The following is a 23,791-nucleotide window of genomic DNA, read 5'->3' as shown; positions in this document are numbered from 1 at the left end:
TGTGCTGTCCGTCAGAGGAGTTGCAAAGACATCTCCGTCCACCATTTACAGAATTATTTCTCCCCACCGCACGGCTGACTCGGGCATGAGTTTCAGTCTCCCCACCACACCCTCGGGCATGAGTTTCAGTCTCCCCACCACTACCTCAGTTAAATGCACTCTGAAGCAGACCCCAGAAAACTGAATCCAAAACCCACCACCAGTCAACTTAAGTCTCAAAGCATCAAAATATATTGCTTTTTATTTCCCAGAGAGGTCTGAAGTTCATAAGAAGACAATGGATACATTCAAAAGATGAGCCAATCAACTTATATGTCCCACTGCCTTAATACTGTACACAAGAGTTCAATTTAGAGTTTGAAAAATGGTCAAAAGTTAAACGTTTTTTTTTTTGCCCTGACAAATTACTATAAATAAATGAGCAAACGAAAACACATTACTGTTAACTTTTGTTGTTGCTATGCATTAACGTTCCTTTCAGAAAAATACATTTTCATTTATTCATTGTAGGTCCCCACATAAATAGGAATGATAAAAAAAAGGGCAAAACAATCTATATTAATTTTTTTTAAGCAGCCATAATTGTAAAAGGTTTTGAGACGGGTCACTCCACGACCCGGTACACCTGCGTTTAGTTAGCAAGTTACAAACCAGCAGCAATTTCTGTCTCTTTACCAAACTATTTCTTAATCATAACAAATTACTGTGTGATGATCACTGTTCTTCCAATTTAAAACACAAATTAAAAGAAATTAAAAAACAGAACCATCTATGGGATTATATCTGTCTTGTAAATCAACTACTGCATTTTCCTTCTTGATTGATTCCTAACAAAATAATGTCTTCCCTTCGGTGTGTTTCACCACCTCAGAAAAACAAAACGACTCTCATCCCTTAAAGAAAAGACAAATCGTAGGGGCCCAGTTAGAACACATAAAATAAAAGCATATTTCCAATACTCCCCTCATCAAGATATCACCTATCTGACCGAATTGGGCAGGTTTCCAGTTATACCATATAGTTTCTTCAGTGAACACCTTGAGGAATGAAGGACAGAGGAAAGACTGTGTATGAATTCATGAAATAAAACAATGTTCTGTCTGCACATCCTAGTCCAACTCCACTGGATACAGAACAAAGAACAGCAGCCTACTGGCTCTTTACACTGTAGTCTATGGGACAGGGAGGCTGAGTGATGAGACCCTATGCTGGGCTCTATATACTGTAGTCTATGGGACAGGGAGGCTGAGTGATGGGACTATGCTGGGCTCTATATACTGTAGTCTATGGGACAGGGAGGCTGAGTGATGGGACTATGCTGGGCTCTATATACTGTAGTCTATGGGACAGGGAGGCTGAGTGATGGGACTATGCTGGGCTCTATATACTGTAGTCTATGGGACAGGGAGGCTGAGTGATGGGACTATGCTGGGCTCTATATACTGTAGTCTATGGGACAGGGAGGCTGAGTGATGGGACTATGCTGGGCTCTATATACTGTAGTCTATGGGACAGGGAGGCTGAGTGATGGGACTATGCTGGGCTCTATATACTGTAGTCTATGGGACAGGGAGGCTGAGTGATGGGACTATGCTGGGCTCTATATACTGTAGTCTATGGGACAGGGAGGCTGAGTGATGGGACTATGCTGGGCTCTATATACTGTAGTCTATGGGACAGGGAGGCTGAGTGATGGGACTATGCTGGGCTCTATATACTGTAGTCTATGGGACAGGGAGGCTGAGTGATGGGACCCTATGCTGGGCTCTATATACTGTAGTCTATGGGACCGGGAGGCTGAGTGATGGGATGCATCCCAAAGCTTCCTAGAATTGAGAACTTTTCAGGTGGAGGGCTTCTTCAAAAGGTAACGTGGGTAATTTAGTGAATGTTTAGCGAATGGAAGTGGTTGGTTTTACCCCCTACGACCAAAGTCTGAGGTCACAGCGACTGGAACCCCTGAATTCCTTTGGACATAAATTATATGGCATTGAATTTAAAACCAAAAAAATTCAACAACCGCTTTCTTGTGAGTAACTACTGTAAGTTATGTTTTTGTATGTGTGTGTGGTGTGTGTGTGTTCCGAGAGCTTTTCCTGTGGAGTCGTCTCAGGGTAGACGGCGGTCCTTCTTGGTTAGCAGGTAACACTGGATGGTTCTCAGGCGGTCCTTGGCAGGGGCAAACTCTGGCTGCAGCTCCAGAGTGGACTCATACCAGCGCATGGCCTTCTCAAACTCCTCCTGGAGACACACACACACACACACACACACACACACACACACACACACACACACACACACACACACACACACACACACACACACCAGTGAACAAAGAATAATAAATACAACTGATCAGTATTTACACAAATCCCCACAATTCATACTCATGTCGTCATCTGATACAGCAGCATTAGCAGCAGCAGCATTAGCAGCAGCAGCATTAGCAGCAGCAGCATTAGCAGCAGCAGCATTAGCAGCAGCAGCAGCAGCAGCAGCATTAGCAGCAGCAGCAGCATTAGCAGCAGCAGCAGCATTAGCAGCAGCAGCAGCATTAGCAGCATTTGTAGCATTAGCAGCAGCATTTGTAGCATTAGCAGCAGCATTAGCAGCATTAGCATTAGCAGCAGCATTAGCATTAGCAGCAGCATTAGCATTAGCAGCAGCATTAGCATTAGCAGCAGCATTAGCATTAGCAGCAGCATTAGCATTAGCAGCAGCATTAGCAGCAGCATTAGCAGCAGCATTAGCAGCAGCATTAGCAGCAGCATTAGCAGCAGCATTAGCAGCAGCATTAGCAGCAGCATTAGCAGCAGCATTAGCAGCAGCATTAGCATTCTTCAACACCCACCTGACACGCAACCAGCATAAGATTCCACACAAACACACTTACCAATACCAGCATAAATAACCCGCTTCACAACCACTGACATTTGAAGGGAATTAAGCACCTGAACCAGACCTGAACCAGACCTGAACCAGGCGACAGACCTGAACCAGACCGACCTGAACCAGACCTGAACCAGGCCTGAACCAGACCTGAACCAGACCTGAACCAGACGACAGACCTGAACCAGGCGACAGACCTGAACCAGGCGACAGACCTGAACCAGGCGACAGACCTGAACCAGGCGACTCATGACCAAGCCATGACAACAATGCCGGTCCATTCCCATGGCGGTGGGCTCACCATGGCGATGTAGACGTTGGCGAGGGTGAAGTGGTTGACAACGAAGTGTGGGGCGATCTCCACAGCCATGCGGGCCACGGTCAGGGCGTCCTCCCACAGCCGTGCATTCTGGAAGATGTTGGCCAGGCTGATCAGAGGTACATCCTGAGAGGGAGGGAGAGATACTGAGTTATCACACAGCCCTATAGCACAGGGTCATGTTCAGCAGTTCACACTGTAGAAAAACGTTTTGCAAAGGAAAACAAACGTGTGTTATTATTGGGCAAGTCCCAGTCCGTGTTACCTTCATGTGGTGCGGGGCATGGTGGAGGGCTTGGCGTAGGCAGTCGATGGCCCTCTTGCCTTGACCTTTCACCCTCCAGTAGAGAGCAGACATGCTGGACAAGACCCACGATGTCTGGTTCTGCTCAGGAGAGGAGAGACTTTCATTTGTCTGCATGATTTTATTGATCTTTATACTGCCGGGAGATGCTGTGATTTGGGGGATACAGGGTTGTAGAATAGCCTGACAGGCAGCTACCACCTCCACAAACACGTACCTTCTCCAAGACCTTGGCGATGCGCGTGCCCACCTGCTCAAAGGACTGAGACGAGAACTTATCTTTGCCCAGATTCTGTAGAACCTGAATGACAAACGGAAATCCGGTTGAGGCTCAGGACAGAACAGTGAAATGATGCAGACTCTCTCCGTCTCCTACCTCTCCGAGCAGACTCTCTCCGTCCCCTCCCTCCCCGAGCAGACTCGCTCCGTCCCCTCCCTCTCCGAGCAGACTCTCTCCGTCCCCTCCCTCTCCGAGCTGACTCTCTCCGTCCCCTCCCTCTCCGAGCTGACTCTCTCCGTCCCCTCCCTCTCCGAGCTGACTCTCTCCGTCCCCTCCCTCTCCGAGCTGACTCTCTCCGTCCCCTCCCTCTCCGAGCTGACTCTCTCCGTCCCCTCCCTCTCCGAGCTGACTCTCTCCGTCCCCTCCCTCTCCGAGCTGACTCTCTCCGTCCCCTCCCTCTCCGAGCTGACTCTCTCCGTCCCCTCCCTCTCCGAGCTTGACTCTCTACGTCCCCTCCCTCTCCGAGCTGACTCTCTCCGTCCCCTCCCTCTCCGAGCTGACTCTCTCCGTCCCCTCCCTCTCCGAGCTGACTCTTTCCGTCCCCTCCCTCTCCGAGCTGACTCTCTCCGTCCCCTCCCTCTCCGAGCTGACTCTCTCCGTCCCCTCCCTCACTCTCTCTCCGTCTCCTACCTCTCTGAGCTGACTCTCTCCGTCCCCTCCCTCACTCTCTCTCCGTCTCCTACCTCTCTGAGCTGACTCTCTCCGTCTCCTCCCTCTCTGAGCTGACTCTCTCCGTCCCCTCCCGCTCTGAGCTGACTCTCTCCGTCTCCTCCCGCTCTGAGCTGACTCTCTCCGTCCCCTCCCTCTGAGCTGACTCTCTCCGTCCCCTCCCTCTGAGCTGACTCTCTCCGTCCCCTCCCTCTGAGCTGACTCTCTCCGTCCCCTCCCTCTGAGCTGACTCTCTCCGTCCCCTCCCTCTGAGCTGACTCTCTCCGTCCCCTCCCTCTGAGCTGACTCTCTCCGTCCCCTCCCTCTGAGCTGACTCTCTCCGTCCCCTCCCTCACTCTCTCTCCGTCTCCTACCTCTCTGAGCTGACTCTCTCCGTCTCCTACCTCTCTGAGCTGACTCTCTCCGTCTCCTACCTCTCTGAGCTGACTCTCCGTCTCCTACCTCTCTGAGCTGACTCTCTCCGTCTCCTCCCTCTCTGAGCTGACTCTCTCCGTCTCCTCCCTCTCTGAGCTGACTCTCTCCGTCCCCTCCCTCTCTGAGCTGACTCTCTCCGTCCCCTCCCTCTCTGAGCTGACTCTCTCCGTCCCCTCCCTCTCTGAGCTGACTCTCTCCGTCCCCTCCCTCTCTGAGCTGACTCTCTCCGTCTCCTCCCTCTCTGAGCTGACTCTCTCCGTCTCCTCCCTCTCTGAGCTGACTCTCTCCGTCCCCTACCTCTCTGAGCTGACTCTCTCCGTCCCCTACCTCTCTGAGCTGACTCTCTGTCCCCTCCCTCTGAGCTGACTCTCTCCGTCTCCTACATCTCTGACTCTCTCCGTCCCCTCCCTCTCTGAGCTGACTCTCTCCGTCTCCTACCTCTCTGAGCTGACTCTCTCCGTCTCCTCCCTCTCTGAGCTGACTCTCTCCGTCTCCTCCCTCTCTGAGCTGACTCTCTCCGTCCCCTACCTCTCTGAGCTGACTCTCTCCGTCCCCTACCTCTCTGAGTTGACTCTCTCCGGTGTAGTGGATGGCGGCGCGGTTGGCCACGCCAGCCAAGTGGTCCAGGGTGTGCATGCTGGCAGCCAGGTTGGCGTTGCACAACGGCTCCACCGCAGGCTCCTGGAGTGGAGTGGTAAAGTCGATGTGTTCCGTGATGCTGGAAACGAGAGAACAGCGAGGGAGGGGGGGAAATTACTTTAGACATTTTTCTAATTAAAGTGTGGCTTTGGATGTTAAGAGGATAGTTGAACATTTTGGCTAAATAAATATCTACTTCCCCAGTCAGATGAAGTCATGGTTACCATGGTTATGTGTATGTGTACAGTGTGAAGGAAGTTGAAGTTAGTTTCATGCTAGATGCTACAGTAGACTTCCAGTCACTGGGCTAGTGAGCTATGGCTCCAGATATGACCTTGCTTCATACGGCACACAGAGACATACAAATAGTATCCAAGAGTCCATCTTAACAGTGTAAATATAAAGAGCTTAAAATCTCCAACTATCCCTTTAAGTCCTAATAAAGTGATTCTCAACTGACTCCAGTGGCAGTCAACATTTGAGTAGTTTATTAGTTAGTAGAATCAGCTGTCAGTGCAGGGTTGGAACAATGTGGACTGGGAGGTATTTTCCCCAGGGGAGGGTTGGGAAACCACTGTCACACACAAATATAAATAAATAAATAAATATACACACAAATAAATAAATAAATAAATATAAATATATATATATATATAAATAAATATATAAATAAATATAAATATATATATAGTTAGTTAGTTATCTATGAGATAGCCAGACAGAGTTCAAAGGGTGAATTTACAACACTGTCCTAACCCCGTACACAAGACAGACAGAGGTCAAAGGGGAAGGTTGGTACTGACTCGATGTTCTTGGCAGACACGGCCAGCCAGGTACTGGCCACGGTGGTGAGGTCTACCCTGCGTGTTCTCTGGCACTCCTCTGGCCCCGGCCAGCCCAGACTGGTGTAGTCCCTCCATCGCCCTGCACACGCACACACGCGCACACACACACACACACACACACACACACACACACACACACACACATCAGTACCCTAGAGGCACAAACACTTTCTTACTATGGTTTAATGATGATGACTAAGAGAACTGTCTTTATGGGAAAATCTCAATTGTATTTCCTTGATTCCTTGCATCCTTCTCAGAACCCATTGGATGTTAAAGTCAGAGGTCCCTCCCAACTGGCCTTCTTCTCCAATGGGTTTTGAGGAGGCGGCGAGAGGACACGAGGAGTCAAGTAAATACAATTGAAATTGTCCCTGTGAGTTTGTCTGTGAGCATGCAGGCTGTTTATTACCTGAGGGCCCAGGGGACGGGATGGTGGGGCCGCTGATCTCCAGGACAGAGTGGCCTCCAGGGAGCAGTGTCTCCCCCTGCAGGGTGTCCTCAGCACTGCCCCAGCCCTCGGGGCTATCCACCTTGGGCTTCTTCACACGCTTCACCTGGAACGTGATCTGTGGAGGACCAGGAACACAGAGAGGGGGGGGATGTTGGGCTGGGGCCTGGCTAGTGTTTGGACATACATTTGCATACATCACGGTAGTTACTCAGTACAGGACATGTACCACTCAGCCCCCTGTCTCTCTATAGTACATCATGGTAGTTACTCAGTACAGGACATGTACCACTCAGCCCCCTGTCTCTCTATAGTACATCATGGTAGTTACTCAGTACAGGACATGTACCACTCAGCCCCCTGTCTCTCTATAGTACATCATGGTAGTTACTCAGGACAAGACATGTACCACTCAGCCCCCTGTCTCTCTATAGTACATCATGGTAGTTACTCAACACCTACCCACTCAGCCCCCTGTCTCTCTATAGTACATCATGGTAGTTACTCAGGACACCTACCCATTCAGCCCCCTGTCTCTCTATAGTACATCATGGTAGTTACTCAGTACAGGACATGTACCACTCAGCCCCCTGTCTCTCTATAGTACATCATGGTAGTTACTCAGGACAAGACATGTACCACTCAGCCCCCTGTCTCTCTATATCATGGTAGTTATTCAGGAGAGGACATGTACCACTCAGCCCCCTGTCTCTCTATAGTACATCATGGTAGTTACTCAGGACAGGACAACTACCCACTCAGCCCCCTGTCTCTCTATAGTACATCATGGTAGTTACTCAGGACAGGACACCTACCCACTCAGCCCCCTGTCTGTCTCTATAGTACATCATGGTAGTTACTCAGTACAGGACATGTACCACTCAGCCCCCTGTCTCTCTATAGTACATCATGGTAGTTACTCAGTACAGGACATGTACCACTCAGCCCCCTGTCTCTCTATAGTACATCATGGTAGTTACTCAGGACAGGACACCTACCCACTCAGCCCCCTGTCTGTCTCTATAGTACATCATGGTAGTTACTCAGTACAGGACATGTACCACTCAGCCCCCTGTCTCTCTATAGTACATCATGGTAGTTACTCAGGACAGGACAACTACCCACTCAGCCCCCTGTCTGTCTATAGTACATCATGGTAGTTACTCAGGACAGGACACCTACCCACTCAGCCCTGTCGCTCTATAGTACATCATGGTAGTTACTCAGGACAGGACACCTACCCACTCAGCCCCCTGTCTCTCTATAGTACATCATGGTAGTTACTCAGGACAGGACACCTACCCACTCAGCCCTGTCGCTCTATAGTACATCATGGTAGTTACTCAGGACACCTACCCACTCATCCCCCTGTCTCTCTATAGTACATCATGGTAGTTACTCAGGACAGGACACCTACCCACTCAGCCCCCTGTCTCTCTATAGTACATCATGGTAGTTACTCAGGACAGGACACCTACCCACTCAGCCCCCTGTCTCTCTATAGTACATCATGGTAGTTACTCAGGACACCTACCCACTCAGCCCCCTGTCTCTCTATAGTACATCATGGTAGTTACTCAGTACAGGACATGTACCACTCAGCCCCCTGTCTCTCTATAGTACATCACGGTAGTTACTCAGGACAGGACATGTACCACTCAGCCCCCTGTCTGTCTCTATAGTACATCATGGTAGTTACTCAGGACAGGACATGTACCACTCAGCCCCCTGTCTGTCTCTATAGTACATCATGGTAGTTCCTGAGGACAGGACATGTACCACTCAGCCCCCTGTCTCTCTATAGTACATCATGGTAGTTACTCAGGACAGGACATGTACCACTCAGCCCCCTGTCTCTCTATAGTACATCATTGTAGTTACTCAGTACAGGACATGTACCACTCAGCCCCCTGTCTCTCTATAGTACATCATTGTAGTTACTCAGTACAGGACATGTACCACTCAGCCCCCTGTCTCTCTATAGTACATCATGGTAGTTACTCAGGACAGGACACCTACCCACTCAGCCCCCTGTCTGTCTCTATAGTACATCATGGTAGTTACTCAGTACAGGACATGTACCACTCAGCCCCCTGTCTCTCTATAGTACATCATGGTAGTTACTCAGGACAGGACACCTACCCACTCAGCCCCCTGTCTCTCTATAGTACATCATGGTAGTTACTCAGGACAGGACACCTACCCACTCAGCCCCCTGTCTCTCTATAGTACATCATGGTAGTTACTCAGGACAGGACACCTACCCACTCAGCCCCCTGTCTCTCTATAGTACATCATGGTAGTTACTCAGGACAGGACACCTACCCACTCAGCCCCCTGTCTCTCTATAGTACATCATGGTAGTTACTCAGGACAGGACATGTACCACTCAGCCCCCTGTCTCTCTATAGTACATCATGGTAGTTACTCAGGACAGGACACCTACCCACTCAGCCCCCTGTCTCTCTATAGTACATCATGGTAGTTACTCAGGACAGGACACCTACCCACTCAGCCCCCTGTCTCTCTATAGTACATCATGGTAGTTACTCAGGACACCTACCCACTCAGCCCCCTGTCTCTCTATAGTACATCATGGTAGTTACTCAGGACAGGACACCTACCCACTCAGCCCCCTGTCTCTCTATAGTACATCATGGTAGTTACTCAGGACAGGACACCTACCCACTCAGCCCCCTGTCTCTCTATAGTACATCATGGTAGTTACTCAGGACACCTACCCACTCAGCCCCCTGTCTCTCTATAGTACATCATGGTAGTTACTCAGGACACCTACCCACTCAGCCCCCTGTCTCTCTATAGTACATCATGGTAGTTACTCAGGACACCTACCCATTCAGCCCCCTCGTCATCCTCACAGTTCCCGAAGCAGGGCCCTCCTCCGCTCCGGCCCGCTCCCATCACCCGGTCGTTCTTCAGCACGCGGATGCCCCTCAGGTCGCCCCGCTTGCCCCCCACATCCAGAGCCCCCTCGAAGGCCCCCATCAGCTCCTCCTTCAGCTGCCACTCCTCCTCATCCATCTCTCCTCCTCCAGGCTGTTGGCTTGCCTCTCCAGAGCCGTTACTGTCCAGCACCACCTCTGTTACAAACAGAAAGGCAGGGTCCGGTTCATTAGGTACCAAACGGAAGAAAATGGACAGAAACAGGGAGGGTTTAACATGACATTTGTAGGTTTTCCGTTTCAAAAGGTTTTGCTACAGTGCTCTAATGAACAGGACCCAGATGTCTGAGCATCAGTGTGCAGAAGTCCATGAACAGTTCTGTTCATTTGATTTCATTTCATACAGTCGGAGTCCAAATCATAAGGGTCTTACTCTCAAACAGGAGGGCTTCCTGCACAGTGGAGACAGGCAGAGCCTGGGCAGCCGCGGTGGTGGGGTCCTCCTGCTGCTTCTGTCTACTGCCAGCCTCCCATTCATCTAGATGTAGAGTCACATCCTCCTCCCCGACACACACAGCACCCTCTGTTGACACACACACTAAACCCATCAGCACACACACACTTCAGTCTCCACTAAACTGGGCTGCCAACAATGTGCATGACATACAAGCAACAAATACAGATAACGGAACTGGACTTCATTGTCCCTTTTGTCATAGTTGAAATGGGTCTTTCTTGTAACCCTGCATCTTTTCACCTCTATATAGAAAGTGTGTGTAGATTGTAAACATAGTGAGAGGGTTGGCGTCTGATTGTCAAATATAGAGTTTTCTAAATGCAGCAGCAGCTGGACTATTTTTAACAGCTTCAATTATTGAGTGGAACATTTCTCCACTTAAAACACTTTCCTCTTTTCTCCTCATTCTAGAGAGAAACACAGAGAGAAAGAGACAGCGAAAGCGAGAAAGGGAGAGACAGAAAGAGAGACAGAAAGAGACACAGAAAGAGAAAGACACAGAAAGCGAGAGAGACAGAAAGCGAGAGAGAGAAAGAGACACACAGCAAGAGAAAGAAACACACAGAAAGAGAAAGAAACACACAGAAAGAGAGAGCGAGCGAGCGAGACAGAGCAAGAGAGGCAAAGCGAGAGAGGGAGACACACGGAGAGAGAGAGAGAGACAGAGTGTGCGAGACAGCGAACATCAGAGGGTGGATTGCAGATAGATTCCAGGTCTATCTCCAATAATACAGCTGATCAGCTGATTAATATTAAAGCCTTTAGACAAGATAGTCAGACAGAGGTCAAAGTTTGAATTTACAACACTGTCACCCCTTACACAAGACAGAGGTCAAAAGGGGAAGGCTGGTACTGACTAAAATAAGCCAAGTACAACTTACCCAGGCCTCCCAAATTAATTTCCACAACAATGGACAATAAAGTATGGCATGAGAGGAACTGGGGCACTCACGCGGACATGGCGAGCGCTGCAGGTTGTATAAGAAGGGGTAGAACTGCAGGCATCGCAGAAGGGGCAGGCTGGCACGGCACTGGGCACAACTGGCAGAGAGAGCCAGGGTGTGGCGGAACAGGTCCAGGGCGCCCGTCACGTTGCCCTGGGCCAGATTCACACTCACCAGGCTCAGGAGTGTGTGGGGCTGCCAGGGGACCAGAGGAAAGCAGGGACACAGAGTCATTAGAATGGACATCCTTATGTAACATCCCATTAGGACCATACTGTGGATATCCTTATGTAACATCCCATTAGGACCATACTGTGGATATCCTTATGTAACATCCCATTAGGACCATACTGTGGATATCCTTATGTAACATCCCATTAGGACCATACTGTGGATATCCTTATCTAACATCCCATTAGGACCATACTGTGGATATCCTTATGTAACATCCCATTAGGACCATACTGTGGATATCCTTATGTAACATCCCATTAGGACCATACTGTGGATATCCTTATATAACATCCCATTAGGACCATACTGTGGATATCCTTATGTAACATCCCATTAGGACCATACTGTGGATATCCTTATGTAACATCCCATTAGGACCATACTGTGGATATCCTTATGTAACATCCCATTAGGACCACACTGTGGATATCCTTATGTAACATCTCATTAGGACCATACTGTGGATATCCTTATATAACATCCCATTAGGACCATACTGTGGATATCCTTATGTAAAATCTCATTAGGACCATACTGTGGACAACTTCTAAAGGTGCTGTATAACACATTAAAACATGTTTAATTGAACCTTTATTTAACTAGGCAAGTCAATTAAGAACAAATTCTTATTTACAATGACGGCCCACCCCGGACGACGCTGGGCCAATTGTGTGCCACCCTATGTGACTCCCAATTACGGCCGGATGTGATACAGCCTGGATTCGATCCAGGGACTGTAGTGATGCCTCTTGCACCGAGACGCAGTGCCTTAGACCACTGCGCCACTCGGGATATATGTCATGCAAGAACAGGCATATGAATGTAAGAAAACAAGTGTGTGTGTGTGTACACCTCGGAGGTGTTGAGAACCAAGGTGTCCTCCAGCAGTGTGTGTGTGTACACCTCGGAGGTGTTGAGAACCAAGGTGTCCTCCAGCAGTGTGTGTGTGCGTGTGTGTGTACACCTCGGAGGTGTTGAGAACCAAGGTGTCCTCCAGCAGTGTGTGTGTGTGTACACATCGGAGGTGTTGAGAACCAAGGTGTCCTCCAGCAGTGTGTGTGTGTGTGTGTGTGTGTGTACACACCTCGGAGGTGTTGAGAACCAAGGTGTCCTCCAGCAGTGTGTGTGTGTGTGTGTGTGTGTGTGTGTGTGTGTGTGTGTGTACACCTCGGAGGTGTTGAGAACCAAGGTGTCCTCCAGCAGTGTGCGTGTGTGTACACCTCGGAGGTGTTGAGAACCAAGGTGTCCTCCAGCAGTGTGTGTGTGTGTACACCTCCGGGGTGTTGAGAACCAAGGTGTCCTCCAGCAGTGTGTGTGTGTGTACACCTCGGAGGTGTTGAGAACCAAGGTGTCCTCCAGCAGTGTGTCATTTCATTGTTACGTGGAGCACCAGAAATACCAGTCCATCTTTTCCTGCTAGAACAGCCTCAGATATAGCTGCAAGCTGTTAGTAGCCCTGATATTTGGCAGTCTCAGCCAGGTACAACATTTTACAGTGTGTGGCCTGCAGGCCTACCTAAGACTAGAGCAAAGCAGAGGGCTAGGAACCACTCTGTCAGCTGTTAGGGGTCGCCTGGCTGTTTGGAGAACAAGGTGTTTCTGTATCCTTAAGTGTCCACGCATACAAAGACCTTTGAAATGTTTCAATACTTCTTGAATGTAATGTGATTTGTGGATTCAAATAAAGTACTTAAAATGTGTGTACCTCAGAGGCGTTGAGTGCCAGGGCGTCCTCCAGCAGAGTGTGTGCGTGGACGCTGAGGCCGTGGCGCAGAAGCAGATTGGCAGCGTTGACGAGGGGCAGGTGGCGCTGGGTGGGCGGAGCCGAGGCCAGGGAGTGGCGCAGACACTGCAGCGAGCTGGTACCGTTACCCTTCGCCCGCCAGAACAAAGCCGCCTCGTTCTGGAGCAACCAGCCAGGGGCGCTAGCCTGGAGGAGAGGAGGATGTACACTGTCTGTAGACAAATCCTTTTCTATTACAACTGTGGATGGCTGTTTATTTTGACAGAACAGTCCAAAGCCATCGCATTTCTCAGGACAGTAGTGGAGTATATTTCTGATATGAAAGGATGTTTCTCTGTTCTACGGCGCTCACCTTCTTCATGGCCTGGGCTATGCTGGCACCAGCCTGCTCCAAACTCCAGCCTCTGCTGCGAGACAGCAGTACCTGCACCCCCCCCCCCCCCCACACACACACACACACACACACACACACACGATCAGCACAGTGACACACTTCAACCCTGCTCCAGTGGGGCTGCTCTGTGGCTGACTCAGTGGTGCTCCCAGTGGTGAAGATGGGTACTGTGACAGAAAACACATTTCTGTTGTCTCTGTATAATGGATTAATAAAGATGGTATTGTATTGAATCCAAAGCCCAGTCTCAAAAATATGTTGATGTTACAGACCACCTATCCAATACACACACTAACCTGGGTGGCGTGGGGGTCTGGCAGCTCCTTGTCCTCCAAGGGCCAGCCCACAGAGGCAGGCAGGTCAGCTGGAGGGGGCTGGAGCACAGGGCCACAGTCTGGGGAAGCCAGGGAGGAGGGAGGGGGTCCGGTACCGTATAGCACAGTCTGGAGGCTGAACACACATCAATGAGGTCAGCAAATACATGAATGTCATATCATACATCACATGTTATACAAACCATGCTGAGGAAGAGGCTCTACGAGTCAACACAATCCACCAGCACACACACGGCTTCAAGATACAACACACACCATGTTAGAGACAGGCACAAAAAAGTAGCATACACAAACAACCTGGCACACACACAAACACTAACCCGAGGCCCAGTGCCTAACGCGCCAACCCGAGGCCCAGTGCCTAACGCGCTAACCCGGGGCCCAGTGCCTAACGCGCTAACCCGGGCCCAGTGCCTAACGCGCCAACCCGAGGCCCAGTGCCTAACGCGCCAACCCGAGGCCCAGTGCCTAACGCGCTAACCCGGGGCCCAGTGCCTAACGCGCCAACCCGGGCCCAGTGCCTAACGCGCCAACCCGGGCCCAGTGCCTAACGCGCCAACCCGGGCCCAGTGCCTAACGCGCCAACCCGGGCCCAGTGCCTAACGCGCCAACCCGAGGCCCAGTGCCTAACGCGCCAACCCGAGGCCCAGTGCCTAACGCGCCAACCCGAGGCCCAGTGCCTAACGCGCCAACCCGGGCCCAGTGCCTAACCAACCCGAGGCCCAGTGCCTAACGCGCCAACCCGAGGCCCAGTGCCTAACGCGCCAACCCGAGGCCCAGTGCCTAACGCGCCAACCCGAGGCCCAGTGCCTAACGCGCCAACCCGAGGCCCAGTGCCTAACGCGCCAACCCGAGGCCCAGTGCCTAACGCGCCAACCCGAGGCCCAGTGCCTAACGCGCCAACCCGAGGCCCAGTGCCTAACGCGCCAACCCGAGGCCCAGTGCCTAACGCGCCAACCCGAGGCCCAGTGCCTAACGCGCCAACCCGAGGCCCAGTGCCTAACGCGCCAACCCGAGGCCCAGTGCCTAACGCGCCAACCCGAGGCCCAGTGCCTAACGCGCCAACCCGGGGCCCTGTGTCTAACGCGCCAACCCGGGGCCCTGTGTCTAACGCGCCAACCCGGGGCCCAGTGCCTAACGCGCCAACCCGGGGCCCAGTGCCTAACGCGCTAACCCGGGGCCCTGTGTCTAACGCGCTAACCCGGGGCCCTGTGTCTAACGCGCTAACCCGGGGCCCTGTGTCTAACGCGCTAACCCGGGGCCCTGTGTCTAACGCGCTAACCCGGGGCCCTGTGTCTAACGCGCTAACCCGGGGCCCTGTGTCTAACGCGCTAACCCGGGGCCCTGTGTCTAACGCGCTATCCCGGGGCCCTGTGTCTAACGCGCTAACCCGGGGCCCTGTGTCTAACGCGCTAACCCGGGGCCCTGTGTCTAACGCGCTAACCCGGGGCCCTGTGTCTAACACGCTAACCCGGGGCCCTGTGTCTAACACGCTAACCCGGGGCCCTGTGTCTAACACGCTAACCCGGGGCCCTGTGTCTAACACACTAACCTGGTGCCCTGTGTCTCAGGTGGGAGGTAGAAGGTGGGTAGTAGGTGGGCGGGGGGGATGACAGGAAACTCATCAGCACAGTCTGCCCTCCGAGGCCACAGCAGCCTCTGAATGTCCTACAGACAAAACACACGCAGTCAGCTCCACAGAACCTTTAGATTGTCCTGCCAACACAGCACAAAGCCCACTATCCACACACACTGATAAATCCTGCCAAACACACACAGTCTGAACTCACTTCGGTGGGGGAGGCCTGGTGGCCCCAGAGGGCTGCATGCTCAGGGTCTCCGGACACAGAGGGGTGGAGGTGTGGGCTGGTGGTCTGGTTGGTGCTAGGCTCCGACACCAGAGCAACGCTGCCCGCCACAGAGACCTCCTCTCCAAACTGGATGTAGTGGACGTGCTCAAACAGGTCTCCGCGGTGATAACGCACCGGCAGGTCCAAGGGGCAGAAGAGGCTGCTCTGTTGCTGGCCTAGACGACACATCTGGTGGTTGCCTGAACAAAACACCTAATTATTGATGTACTATTTTCTGTTTACCAAGGTGAATGGACAGAATTAACTGACCATCTCTAAATGGACATATTCATTTATATAAAACTCTAATCCAATCGTATGGTCACATACACATGGTTAACAGATGTTAATGCGAGTGTAGCGAAATGTTTGAGGTTCTAGTTCCGACAGTTCAGTAATATCTAACAAGTAACCTAACATTTCCCCAACAACTACTTTATACACACAATCTAAAGGGGTGAATGAGAATATGTACATATAAGGATGGATGACCGCTCATCCATATACACTGTGTGTATGTGTGTGTGTGTGTATGTATGCATCTGTGAGTGTGTATTACGCATGAGTGTGTGTGTATTGCGCTTGTGTGTATTACATGTCTGTGTGTGTGTATTGCATGCAAGTGTGTAATGCGTGTGAGTATTGTGTGCGAGTGTGTATTGCGTGCGAGTGTGTATTGCGTGCGAGTGTGTATTGCGTGCGAGTGTGTGTATTGCGTGCATTGCGTGCGAGTGTGTGTATTGCGTGCGAGTGTGTGTATTGCGTGCGAGTGTGTGTATTGCGTGCGAGTGTGTGTATTGCGTGCGAGTGTGTGTGTATTGCATGCGAGTGTGTGTGTATTGCGTGCGAGTGTGTGTGTATTGCGTGCGAGTGTGTGTGTATTGCGTGCGAGTGTGTGTGTATTGCGTGCGAGTGTGTGTGTATTGCGTGCGAGTGTGTGTGTATTGCGTGCGAGTGTGTGTGTATTGCGTGCGAGAGTGTGTGTATTGCGTGCGAGAGTGTGTGTGTGTGTGTATAGCATCTCACCCAGCTGTGCCTCCTTGGCCATCTGGGTCTCGTGGATGATGTTGCGGAGGATCTGCTCTTCCTGCAGCAGCTTGTATTTGTCCAGGGCCTCCTGCTGACGCAGGTAGTGGTCATGCTGTTTCTGGTATTCCTTCAGCTCGTTCAGCGTGCGCTGCAGAGACCTGGGGGTGTGGCAGATCACATATAGCTAGCCCTAGGCCTACTGACAGGTCACGTGCTGTTATACACCGAGTGTACAAAACATTAACAACACCTTCCTAATATTGACTGGCCCCTGTTGCCCTCAGAACAGCCTCAATTTGTTGGGGCATGGACTCTACAAGGTGTCAAACGTTCCACAGGGATGCTGGCCCATGTTGAATCCAGTGCTTCCCACAGTTCTGTCAAGTTGGCTGGATGTCCTTTGGGTGGTGGACCATTCTGTATACACACAGGAAACTGTTGGGCGTGAAAAACCCAGCAGCATTGCAGTTCTTAACACAAAGGCACTTAAATCTTTTGTCTTTACCCTCAATGGCACACATACACAATCCATGTCTGAATTGTCACAAGGCTTAAAAATCCTTCTTTAACCTGTCTCCTCTCCTTCATCTGCACCGATTGAAGCGGATTTAACAAGTGACATCAATAAGGGATCATAGCTTTCCCCTGGATTCCCCTGGTCGGTCTGTCATGGAAAGAGCAGTTCATAATGTTTTGTCAACTCAGCTTTGTAACCTGTGCCATATAGAGGAAGTCTGTGTCCACAACAATACTTCCCTTCCCATTAAATCCCCTTCAAAATGGTCGCTCATTCTCTATTTACCTAACTATGCCCTGAGCAGTGAGGCGCTGTGCCTTTACCTGTGTTGGGCCTCCAGGCGCTGCTCCAGTTTCTGCTGACAGAGGACGGCGTGCTTCCTCCTCAGGGCCTGCTCAAAGCCCGGCTGGGCCTGGAGAGCCTGCTCATAGCACAGCACTGAGTGGTTATACTCCCCCAGCATCTACACACAAAGACAAAGAGGATAGAGGACAGGAGGAAGAGGGAGAGAGAGGTAGAGAAATAGAGGTAAAGGTAGAGAAATAGAGGTAAAGGTAGAGAGAGAGAGAGAGAGAGAGAGAGAGAGAGAGAGAGAGAGAGAGAGAGACAGAGACAGAGAGAGAGACAGAGAGACAGAGAGACAGAGAGACAGAGAGACAGAGAGACAGACAGACAGACAGACAGACAGACAGACAGACAGACAGACAGACAGACAGACAGACAGACAGACAGACAGACAGACAGAGATAAATCATATATCAGAGATGATTCACTCGTCTAGTATAAACGGAGAGAGAACTGAAGATCAGGGCCGGTAACATTAACAATAAATCAGCAGGAATACACTTCCTGAGCACCTGGAGAAAGCCATGCCAACAAGCATTGCAGTAACATCCCACATCCAAATCTACTGCATAACTGTTGGATAAATTATTGCTATACTCCAATTTTGTAAAAGGTCCCAGTGTCAGTGTATCATCCCAGTGTATCAGCCTACTGTCAGTGTATCATTCTAGTGTATCATCCCAGTGTCAGTGTATCATCCCAGTGTCAGTGTATCAGCCTCCTGTATCAGCCTCCTGTCAGTGTATCATCCTACTGTCAGTGTATCATCCCAGTGTATCATCCTACTGTCAGTGTATCATCCTACTGTCAGTGTATCAGCCTCCTGTCAGTGTATCATCCTAGTGTATCAGCCTACTGTGTGTATCATCCCAGTGTATCAGCCTACTGTCAGTGTATGATCCTAGTGTATCAGCCTAGTGTCAGTGTATCATTCTCGTGTATCATCCTACCGTCAGTGTATCAATCTTGTGTATCATCCTACTGTCAGTGTATCATTCTAGTGTATCATCCTACTGTCAGTGTATCATCCTACTGTATCATCCTACTGTCAGTGTATCATCCTACTGTCAGTGTATCATCCTAGTGTATCATCCCACTGTCAGTGTATCATCCTACTGTCAGAGTATCATCCCAGTGTATCAGCCTCCTGTCAGTGTATCATCCTAGTGTCAGTGTATCATCCTAGTGTATCATCCTAGTGTATCATCCTACTGTCAGTGTATCATCCTAGTGTATCATCCTACTGTCAGTGTATCATCCTAGTGTATCATCCTACTGTCAGTGTATCATCCTAGTGTATCATCCTACTGTCAGAGTATCATCCCAGTGTATCAGCCTCCTGTCAGTGTATCATCCTAGTGTCAGTGTATCATCCTAGTGTATCATCCTAGTGTATCATCCTACTGTCAGTGTATCATCCTAGTGTATCATCCTACTGTCAGTGTATCATCCTAGTGTATCATCCTACCGTCAGTGTATCATCCTAGTGTATCATCCTACCGTCAGTGTATCATCCTAGTGTATCATCCTACCGTCAGTGTATCAGCCTAGTGTCAGTGTATCAGCCTAGTGTATCAGCCTAGTGTCAGTGCATCATCCTACTGTGTGTATCATCCTAGTGTATCAGCCTCCTGTCAGTGTATCATCCTAGTGTCAGTGTATCATCCTAGTGTATCATCCTACTGTCAGTGTATCATCCTACTGTCAGTGTATCATCATACTGTCAGTGTATCATTCTCGTGTATCATCCTACTGTCAGTGTATCATCCTAGTGTATCATCCTACTGTCAGTGTATCATTCTCGTGTATCATCCTACCGTCAGTGCATCATCCCACTGTCAGTGTATCATCCTAGTGTATCATCCTACTGTCAGTGTATCATCCTAGTGTATCATCCTACTGTCAGTGTATCATCCTACTGTCCTACGGCCAGCCCAGGAAAAAAAATGTAAGTCGCTCTGGATAGGAGCGTCTGCTAAATGACTAAAATGTAAAAAAATTTAAGTGTATCATCCTAGTGTCAGTGTATCATCCTAGTGTCAGTGTATCATGCTACTGTCAGTGTATCATCCTACTGTCGATGTAGTGAAAACATTAAAAGCAGACAGTATGTGAACATAAACCAACACAACTCTACGTCAACGTCCCTCCAAAAATGATAAAACGTAGTGGAAACAAATGTTGCAGAACCACGTGTTCTATTTAACGGCTCCATTTGGTTTAAATCACCTAATGCCTGCTTTCTTTGTCGTCATTAGACATCCCTAAAAACTGACTTCGGTGTTCCTCAAGGGTCAGTGCTTGGACCCCTGCTGTTCTCTTGATAGATACTAGTACCGTTTCACTTCACATGATGTAGAATGGTGCCTCAATGGGAATGATAGAGCTGCAATTGTTGATGAAACCAGATGATGATGTGCTTTCTGTGGTTGTCTGTCTTGTGTGCATTCCATCAGGAACCAACTTGGAAACAAGTGGAATCAGTGCATCTACTAATGGTGCTGTAACTCACTGCGTAGATGTTGCCCAGGGTGTAGTGGCTGGTGAGAAGGTCAGAGGTCAAATCCAGGGCAGCGTGAGCCACGATGGCAGCGTCAGCAGAGAAGTGGGCCCGGTGCAGGATGTTGGCCATGTTCACCAGGGCCAGGTCCTTGTGCTGCCTGGATACACAACACACAAGGAGAATGGGACTTAAAACTCTTACATGATCCACTGTTTGAATGTTGAATAACCATAGCTGGGATGTGTTCATTGGGCACCAAAGGGCAGACAACATACTGAAACATTATGGAATACTAGGACTTGTCCAATAAGAATGGCTCATTTAGTTTTCCATTGCAGTGCTTTACATCATGTGTCCTAATGAACATGACCCTGATGCCTGACAAACTGAAGACAGGGGCTGAGTTTTCCTTTGTTTGTACCTGGGTGAGAAGTGCAGGGCCCGGACCACACAGTCCACCACCCGCCTGGGCTCATTCTTTATCCTCCAGTAGAACGACGCCAGGTTATACAGCACCCAGGATGAGGAGTTCTGGACAACACAACAAACAGGTCATCAGAAGGGAACTGTATGAAAGTCAAACCAGAACACTATTAAAACAGTGACTGTCCATTTATAAAAATGAACAAATCAGTGCATCAAAGTTAAAAGTAATCCCATGCGGCTATATGTAAACCAATAGAAACAGACCAGACAGTGTTGGTGAGGGTGAAGAGTGGCGATAGAGTGCAACGTACCCTCAGCAGGCCCTGCTGGATGCCATGGCCCACCTCATCCATGCTGCGGCCCAGTTTGTGGGACAGGGAGCCAAAAATGGGGTCTTCTTTAGAAAGCAGAGGAGATGTGAGGTTCACCTGTTCCTGCACACCCTGGAAAACATAGACATATATGGCACAGATCCAGACATGTATGTGCATCGCATTAACAAGCAGGTTTGCTTTCCCCTTCAACTCACCCGGAGATGCTGGAAACTGTGGATACTATATGGGAGCTCAAATACTCTGGCACAGTCAGGCTTCTCCAGATCCGGGGGTAGAGGGGACCTAAAATCTACGTAATCCTCAGGGCTGAAAGAAACATCCATAGTCAAGGTCCAGGGAGCATTAGTGTAGTGTCCAGCAGAAGAGAGGGAACAAGAGGAGAAAAGGTAACCAGTTGTTGACTTGTATCATGTGGCTGTTTAAAATGCCTGGTGATGCAGGACATGCTGATCTAGATTTTAAAGACAAGCCATCATGGTTTATTCTATCAGAAATGTTTGTTGATTTCTCGACACCAGGATGTCATCAAGAACACTTGTCCTCTTGTAAACTCCCTATGTTTTCCCTGTTCGAATATCACTTTGTATGTTCTAATAATGATGACTACTGACAGTATGTAAATACTTCGATTGTTTATTTATGGGCGGCAGATAGCCTAGTGGTTAGAGCGTTGGGCCAGTAACCAGCAGGTAGCCTAGTGGTTAGAGCGTTGGGCCAGTAACCGAAAGGTTGCTAGATTGAATCCCCGAGCTGACAAGGTAAAAATATGTCGTTCTGCCCCTGAACAAGGCAGTTAACCCACTGTTCCTAGGCTGTCATTGTAAATAAGAATTTGTTCTTAACTGACTTGCCTAGTTAAATAAAATGTTAAATTAAAACAAATATATATTTGTTTGTATAAAAGTTGATCTTGTTTTGTGCTGTAGTGTCATGACCTCTAACACATGTGACGTGATCATCCAATGTGTGTATATTGTATGTTGTTGAAAATCACCCAAAATATGACTCATGTCATCGGTCAATGTCAATGATAAGATGAAGCCGTTTTGGAGCGCGACCAATGGATTGGTTACACGGCCCGGATGACATATGTCAACATCCCTTATCACTGCTTCCCCTTGATAATGAGTTATGTGAGGGCACATTAGTAACAATCAAATGATTGGTCAAGAGTGCACAGCCTGGGCTTACCTGATGTCTTTACTCTCCAGGGAGATGTAGGTACCATCGTAGAGATCCAAGTCTCCCAGGGGTACTTTAGCCGTGACACAGTCGGCATCCTCTTTATAGTGCCTCTGCTCCAAGCCAGTGTCCCTGTCCTCATTCTCCTCAATGTGAATCTTCTGAGCGACAAGCTGCTTCTGCATGAAGCAGAGGTCAGAGACATGAGATTCAGACCTTTCAGTGTGGCTTGATTTGGAAGCAATGCTATATCTCACTGGGAAATAAAGAAAGGAAGACAGGTTTCCCCATCTGATGTGGTCCAATATATTCTTCAATAATCAATGAGTATTAATGACTATTGAACAGCTGTGAATATTGGAGATATCACAGCAGTATAGATGTTTAACACTGTGGGCCTTGGACTAACATTCTAAAACCAGGAAGTAGAGCAATAGGCTATGAGCACAGTGAGGTAGTCATTAAAATATCATCATCACCTCTAACTTCTTCAAGTAGTTGACACGGGTCTCCTGTCGCATGAAGATGACAAGGTCATGTGGATGTTTAAGATTCAAAGGAGAGTCAACCTGCAAAAAAACTGAAAACGTTAGTCTAAAATAAACAGTGACAGTACTTGTTTTCACTCTATGACTCGACCCCAAAGACTAAAGACATCTTTGAGTCTGCTGACCACAGTACACGTAAAGTGAGACAACACCAAAACAGAATTGAGGCAGAGGAACCTGGCTGACTTGACACCGTAATTACGTAGTAGTAGCAGCTAGGTAATCTTTGGTTTTTCCCAATCCATCCGTTTTAGATAGTTTGGCCACAGCTAAATAGAATGTCAATGGCTAAATAGTCAGAACATGTAATGCCCTTCTAAACGTCACTTGTAAGTGGATACTTTAGTTGTGTATAGCTACAAAGGTTACATCAAATATTATTTTATCTAAACCCCTTTTATTTATGGGCTTACATCAAGCCCGAAGCACAATTTTACATTCAATTCACCTAGCTTCGATGCGACCAAGAGAGTTTTGACATTGTGCCGGTTGTCAAAACTCTTGGTTGCATCGGAACTACTAGTTAGCTGGATGTGCCGACTGAGTCTGCCAGCTCTGTTGTGCCCATTATCTTTGAGCCCAGTAGCTAATTAGCTAACTTGCCAACCTACTACCTACCAATCACCTATCACAAGTTTGCTTCATTTCAGTTTTTCTATGATGATTGGATGCCTTAATTAATTAGTTAATTAACTGGCTTACCCAGATAACGTTAGCTAGTTAGAGAACGGGGTATCCATCTAGGGAGTCAGCATTGCTACATTACTGTGCTAGCAAAAGTCTCAGAGAGGAACTTAAGTAGTTTTAATTGGCAATCGATGGTTGACAAGCTAGTATGAGCCTGCAGCCGTGTTAGCAAATGTTAGCAACAGCAAAGTAAAGTCAAGATACTTGTTCTACCTATATGTGATAAAATCGTTAGCTAGCTAGCAACATACGGTTATAAACACGGGCCGTTAACGTACTTGCTGTTGAATTTTTCCATCTTCAGTGACGACCCAGTGGGTGGTAGCTCCTCCAGGTTCGGCCAATATTATACATAGTAGGATAAAAACCTTCCCTTGAAAAGACACTTTTCGCGAAACGTTTACATAGGGCAGAGACCCAGAACTGATTTTCCTGAGGTCCGCCATTTTTCTGTCTTCTTTACAGATGTGTTGTGGCAGAAGAAGAAG

At 49.1% G+C, this 23,791-nt stretch overlaps 1 protein-coding gene across 1 annotated transcript; it reads right to left on the bottom strand.

Moving 5' to 3' along the window:
- Positions 1-223: 223 nt before the first annotated feature.
- LOC115166783 (tetratricopeptide repeat protein 17-like) lies at positions 224-23,770 on the bottom strand. Its single transcript, XM_029720572.1, has 24 exons — positions 23,582-23,770; positions 22,548-22,637; positions 22,078-22,247; positions 21,081-21,192; positions 20,863-20,994; positions 20,547-20,656; positions 20,135-20,282; positions 17,601-17,740; positions 16,758-16,918; positions 15,672-15,931; positions 15,434-15,549; positions 13,843-13,996; positions 13,505-13,576; positions 13,114-13,338; positions 11,183-11,369; positions 10,147-10,296; positions 9,664-9,911; positions 6,772-6,928; positions 6,318-6,438; positions 5,434-5,593; positions 3,730-3,813; positions 3,474-3,593; positions 3,191-3,334; positions 224-2,241 (listed from the first exon to the last, which is right to left on the bottom strand). The coding sequence occupies exons 1-24, from the start codon at positions 23,747-23,749 to the stop codon at positions 2,110-2,112; spliced, it is 3,561 nt and encodes a 1,186-aa protein (XP_029576432.1). The 5' UTR covers positions 23,750-23,770; the 3' UTR covers positions 224-2,109.
- Between the last annotated feature and the right edge of the window lie 21 nt (positions 23,771-23,791).

The sequence above is a fragment of the Salmo trutta genome, chromosome 29 (genome assembly GCF_901001165.1).
Source record: "Salmo trutta chromosome 29, fSalTru1.1, whole genome shotgun sequence".
Classification (NCBI taxonomy): Eukaryota; Metazoa; Chordata; class Actinopteri; order Salmoniformes; family Salmonidae; genus Salmo; species Salmo trutta.
This window is presented reverse-complemented; position numbering and strand designations above follow the sequence as displayed.